General features: G+C 58.0%; 1 protein-coding gene across 1 annotated transcript in view; it reads right to left on the minus strand.

Annotated features, from left to right (window-relative positions):
* The window catches only part of SNRNP70 (small nuclear ribonucleoprotein U1 subunit 70), a 15,153-nt gene that overhangs the window by 846 nt on the left and 8,038 nt on the right, over nucleotides 1-6,269 (minus strand). The window contains exons 7-10 of the mRNA XM_025048471.1: nucleotides 6,053-6,134; nucleotides 2,827-2,928; nucleotides 156-243; nucleotides 2-46 (exon numbers count right to left, since the gene is read on the minus strand). Coding sequence (XP_024904239.1) covers nucleotides 2-46; nucleotides 156-243; nucleotides 2,827-2,928; nucleotides 6,053-6,134 — 317 coding nt within the window. The remainder of the gene's footprint in view (nucleotide 1; nucleotides 47-155; nucleotides 244-2,826; nucleotides 2,929-6,052; nucleotides 6,135-6,269) is intronic.

A 6,269-nucleotide genomic window follows, 5' to 3' on the forward strand; every position in this document is an offset into this window, starting at 1 on the left:
GCGGCTTCTCTCCCTGCGCTCCCGCTCCCGGTCCCGGTCCCGGTCCCTGTGGGGAAGCGGGGAGGGGCCCGGCCTGGATGAGGTGGGCAGAGGTGTGTGGCAGGGCTCCCCCAGGTGACCGCCCCCTTCCCAGGAAGCTGGGTGCCCGACCTCACCTCTCATCGTAGCGGGAGGTGTCATCCCGACCAGAATGTCGGATGTTCACGTCCGCCCCACCTCTTCTGGTGCCGCCCAGGCCACCTCCTGGGGGAGGGGCAGACAGACAGAGGGTCAGCCGGGCCTGGACCGCAGGAGGGGAAACCAGAAACATCCAAGAGCAAAGGGCAAGACGCCATCTCTGCTGGTGACTATGGGGCCAAGTACTGTGAGGACACTTTGCCTGCACTCTCTTAACGTGACCACCGTGCTTTTGAGATCAGATGACTCCCAAAGTGCTAGCCAGGAAACACGTGTCACTAGGCCCCAAAGCTCATGTCCTTAACCACTGTGCACTGCACAGTCTCCGCGCAAATCATCCCTCCAAGTCACCCTCGTCCTTACCCGAGGCCACAGCCATCTCGCTAACTGAAACCGTGCTCCGCCGCAAAGCCTGACGGCCTCCCCCTGCCCGGAGCCCCAGCTCGTCAAGCAGCGACCAGAGCCTGCAAGGGCGGGCCTCTGCCGGCTCGCAGACCACGGGCTCCTGCTCTCCACGTTCCAGGCACTTCTCAAACTCCTCACACTCTCCATCTCCGTCCTGCTCGTTTTGGGGACTGATCGCCTTTCCCCGGAATCCACCTTCCTCGTCTTGCACACGCCTGTGCACCCCTCACACGGTAACCCAAACACCGCCTCCTCAGGAAGCCGTCCCTGACCAAGTCAAAAGCCATTCTCCACTGTGTCCTCACAGGCCGCACACATTCCCCCCAGAACGTCGGCCGCAGTCTCGACTTCCACACGCGCACGCTGCTTCGCAGCCGCGTCTCCCAGCAGCCTGCGATGCGCCGTGGCGGGCGGGACGTCTGCTTTGCTCACTGTAACCAGCGCGGGGTACAGCAGCACGCAGGACACGAAGGTCTGTGTGCAGCAGTCAAATGACAGGCTAAACAACCCCACGGAGCAGCGGACAGGCCACTTTTTCACATGGGGAAGCAAACTCAGATAAGGCCACTTGCCCCTGGTGACCTGGCAAAGAAAGTGCAGAGTTGGGACAAGACTCCCAGCTGACTCCACACACTCTCCTGCAGCTCAGTGCCTGGAAGAAAACTGCAGAGTGGCAGGCTGGGGCTCCGGGTGACGTGAGGGCGGCAAAGGAAGAGGCTGCCTGGGTAGCAGAGACACTCAAACAGAGGCGGGCGCTTGACCAGGCGTCTGCAATGTCACAGGCACGGAGTGGAACAGCAGAACAGAGGAGGGTTTTCCATTTTCAAGTGATGACCCAGCAGTGGATCTTGTCAATATGGATTGCGACCAGTGTATTAAAAACAAAACGACAGAATGCGGTATGAAGTACTAGTATATGCTGCCCTTGAGAAAGATAATTACTGCTTAGTAAAACTTTTGTATGCATTTTTGCATACAAAAGCTGGGTCAAGATCACCATCAAAAAGTTTGAATGCCAACCAAACTAGAAGATTCCGGGATTCTAGGACTCTGCCACGACAGGAAATAGATTCTGAAGAACCCACTCCACTCAGAGAAACCAGAGAGCAAGAACGAACCTGTCTATCAAGTTCAGAGCCTCGGCAGATGAGTGTGTGACCTTCCCAGCACAGGATTTTAAGAATGAGAAAAGCGGGCTGGGAGGCAGGATTAAGAGCAGAGGGTATTGGAACCACCTGGGGTGTCTGCCCGGGGTCTGAGAGCTGTCTCTCACTCTCACAGGAGTCAGTCCTCAAGAGGCATGTTTGGATGGCAGGACCTCAGCACCAGGTCCAGGCCCAATGCTGTGCCAATCAGATCCACCGACCCCGAATCGCACAAAGACTCATTCAGGACTAGGTATAGAGCAGGGGGCTGTGGAACACCACAGTGGGCCTGTGCAAGGAGACGCAGAAGAGACCCGTCTGCATGGGCAGCAAACAAGACAGAAAGAAGCGGCAGAGATGCTAGAGGTGGCTCTTGACAGCTTTAAGGTCTGGCTACTAGGTCCTCCTGAGGCCCACTGGCATCGCATGTCTCTGGGCTCCAAAGACACCCAGAAGTCTATACTGAGAAGACTCTTATACTTTAAGAAACTCAAATGAATTTCTGATACTTGTAACCAAATAGACCTTGACTAAGAGGGTCAATGACAATTAGAGATGGGGGAACCGAATGTAGGCAGCTCTGAGGGTAGAGGCTGCCTATTATATGTTGCTCTTAACTAGAAACCTGGTACACAGCTAGTGATCAAAGGCATTTGCTGAATCAATGAATGAATAAATGTACAAAAGCAAAGTGTAAGCACATGAGAATGACGTTTACAAGACCCACCAAGTGCTACTGGCCAAGCTGAGAAATTGATGTTGACCTCGGTAAACTCTGAGGTCATTCCCAGTTTCCAGGGTGAAGAAAATGAGGCAGGAAGAGGGAAAAGCCACCAGCTAGTAAGTAGCAAGCTGGCATTTGGTCCCAGTATCAGGCCAGGGCTCCCGCTTGTACTGGGTAACCCAGAATCAGAAGACAGATGCAAACGACATGTGAGGAAGAAAAGTGATGAGCTGGAGAGGGCGGGAGGGAAGACGTGAGCAGCTGTGGGGGAGTGAGGAACGGAAGACAGAAAGCAGCAGAGAATACAGAAGGAGGTGAGGATGAAGCCACTAAGCGCGCGACCCTCGGAGCCCAGCGTGGGCAGGATGTGCTCACCCAGCCGCCGGGGCCTCCAGCCCTTCACAGTCCGGCCCCTCTCCACGTCCACAAGGACTCTCCTGCCATCGATCTTCTTGCCATCTGCGTGCTTGTAAGCGGCTGCAACAGATGTGGGGAGGGGGAGGGGAGGAGTCCCCAGAGGGTGCGCTAGTCAGGACAGGGGCCAGCTCCGCAGCACCCAAACCCCACACATCCCCATCAAGGCACTGGCACTCACGCACACACGCCCACCAGACAGCCAGGCAACTGATGGCCAGACCAACCCTCTACCAGCCAGGGAGGGGCCTGCTCCATCTCAGCACCTGCTTTTTTGTCACCCCCAATCACTATTGGGGGGTCAAGACCACCCCAAACTGACAACCCCTGGCTCCCAGGCCCTTCCTACTCCCAATCGACAGAGCAGCCCCCTCCCGCGAAGGTGGCCAAAGTCGCTGCAAAGAAACCGGAGGTTAACTTAAGTCTGGACTCTGCTGCAGGGGAGGGCTCCTCCACAACCCCAGGCATGCACCCTAAAACATAACGCTGGGGGAGGAGGCCCAGCTGGGCCACTCCGCACCCCAGTTCACACCGGTTTTTTCTGTTATTTTCTTTGGGGGGGGGGGGTGAGGGTGAGCATAGGGTAAACAGACATCAGAACAGAAAATGAACCAGAACGGGTGGGAGAAATCTTTAGGAGATGGCAGGGAGCGGAAGGGCAGGTTATGGTGCTCCCAGGAGGCCTGGAGGGGCCCCCTACAGCAGGCGGGGGAGAAGGGAAGTGGAAGGAGGCATGGGAGACGTGCGGTGCTGCTAAAAATTCCTGCCTTACCTGAGACGACCGACTCTGCCACCCAACCCCGGGCCCCGTCCCCTCTCTCCCTCCACAACCCCAGCTCAACACGCGCTGGGGCAGCCAGCCCCAGCCTGAGCCTCTCAGGAAGGGTGAGTGGAGGGGGAGATGCAGGGAGAAGTATGTTCCCGCTCTTGAGCGGGGCACAGAGGATGGCAGGCCTAGTGCCCTGGCCTGTCTCACGTGGGGGCTGTTGGGAAGGCCAAAAAAGTCCGTTTCCCTCCCCCAGCCCTAGCCTAGGGGATTGTCCTCGACCAACCACAATACCCTGCCCCGCCCCAGCCCGCTCCCCCCCAAATAACAACCAGAGGAAGAGAAAAAGGTGCCATTTACCGATGCCGGCCTTGCGGGTGTCCAAACCGAGCGGGATGGGGGGGGCTCGGCAACTCCTGGGGGCCTGGCGAGGAGGCGGGCTTCCCGGGGGGGGGACACGGGACCGCTTACCTGGAGCCCCCAAGCTTACCTGAGCACGCGCACAGACCCCACACCCACCACCACAGGGTCAGCTAAAGCTACAGGGCAGGGCAATGGGGGTTCTAGGGAACCACGGAAAGGGAGAACCACCACATCTCCTGCACCACCTGGAGACAGGCAGAGGAAGTGGTGGACCCCAAAGAAACCTCATGGAGGCTTTGAAGGAGGGGGAGACAAGGATTAACGTCAAGTCTGGAAGTTGGAAAACTCTGGACCTATCTTGTTTGAATTTAAAAAGAAGGCTGAGGAGGCCTTGGCAACCCTGTCCGCCCTCGCCTTTCCCCGAGTCCACGCCACACTAGGCACACGCCCCGCCCCCCTCAGCACATGGAATGACTTCTCCAGCTCAAACTCCATACTCCCTCCCACCGCCTGCTTCAGCCCAGAGGCTGGCACACAAGCGGACAGCCTCGGGGGTCCAGGAGATGGAGTGCTGTCCACGATCTGAGAAGGGGCCGCTTGGCCCCTGAACCCAGAGGATTGTCAGGGAAGAAATTTTAAGGACCGGGAACAGTCAAGCAAAGGAACCCTGCTCTGGTTCAGTGTCCCAAACCCCGGCAGAGGCCCAACCCCGGAGTAACAGCAAAGAAAACGTGTACCGTGTGTACTGCTAGGCCTCTCTCTCTTTCTTTCTCTCTCTCTCTCTCCCTCTCTTAGGTCTCCAGACAGTGGAAGAATCTTAAGTGAACCCTCCAGCACCTTCAGCTGTTTGCAGCCTGCTGCTTACCCCGCCCACACCCCGATCCTTGATCCCATGCACTCTGGAGAGCGGCCAGGCACCACAGCCCCTCAGGGGCCTCAACCACAAGGCAGAAGGAGCGGGGCAGCGCACCCCAAATCTAGCAACCAAAACGATTCTCCAGGGCCACCAGTGACGGCCCCATGGAAGATGTGGGGGAAGGGTGCAAAGGGCTCCACATGGAGCCCTGGCCCTAATGCACCCGCTCTGCAGTATGCCCACCACCTGGCCGCTGACACCACGAAGCCAGGTAGGTCGGGTTAGGTGGGGCCCAAGTGGAGAGGCCCGGTGCATTTCCCGTCAGGGTTTGTCCTTCCCCTCGTGGGATCAGCAGGGACAAAGGACACCCAAAAAAGGAAAGGGTTCTGGGTGCGGGGAGGCTGAGGGGTGACTAGGGATGGGAGAAGGGACACCTCGCTGCTCCTGAGCTGCCTGGCTAAGCTGGGCTGGTGTGCGGTGCTGAGTGATCTTACCCATGATACAAACCCTTATACCAACCATACACTGAGGTGTTGTAAGGGGAGCGTAAGCATCAGCTGCAAGCCAGCTGCGTGGTGGCTGCAGTGACAATAAGAACAGTCAATTAATACGGCGGCCCCTGGACACGCCGCAGCCATGCCCGCCCCCACCCACCCATCCCTGCCCATGTGGATGCCGCCGCAGCCTCAAAGGGGGCTTTGGAGTTGTGGGGACAGGCGCTGAACACGCCTACCAGCCCACTGCCCACTGAGGAACAGGGTGGGGGGCCAGGGGTGGGGAGGCGGAGGGTCGGGTGGCCCAGCACTGCTGGGGGAAGAGAAAACTGGTTCAAAGGCCAGTCTTGATTCCAACTTGGCTGCCCCCAACTCCGGTGGGGTGATGGGGAGAGGCTCCCCCAAAATCCGACCCCTCCCCCCACCTCTAGCTGGCCCCACCCAGTTCCCTCCTTGCCCGAGGTTCAACGTGTGACACTTACCTCCCCAGGTTCACACACACACACACACGTTGTGGGGGATTTTGGTTTTTGTTTTTAAAAAACACGTATACAAAAAAAAAAAAAGATATATCAGAAACAGAGGGAGAAGAGACATCGCTAATGTCAGGATTGGCAGGGTGGGAGGTGGGGACAGACGACGGGAAGGGGCTGGGGCAGCAGAGAAGAGAGAGGGTCAGAGGGCAGGGCTCAGGCGGGAGGTACTCACAGTGCATGTCCCGCTCGTGTTCGTACTCGATGAAGGCGTAGCCCCGGGGCTTCCCTGACCGCTTGCTGTAGACCATGTGTATCTGGGGTGCAGCGGGCAGAGGTTAGTCTGACACAAGGAACCCTCATCCCATCAACCGCACAGCCTGCGTGCCAGGCCTGGGCGATGCCAACGACAGATGCCTCAGACCCACCGTCCTTCAAGAGCCCAGAGTGAC

This window comes from Pteropus alecto, unplaced genomic scaffold (genome assembly GCF_000325575.1).
Source record: "Pteropus alecto unplaced genomic scaffold, ASM32557v1 scaffold41, whole genome shotgun sequence".
NCBI lineage: Eukaryota > Metazoa > Chordata > Mammalia > Chiroptera > Pteropodidae > Pteropus > Pteropus alecto.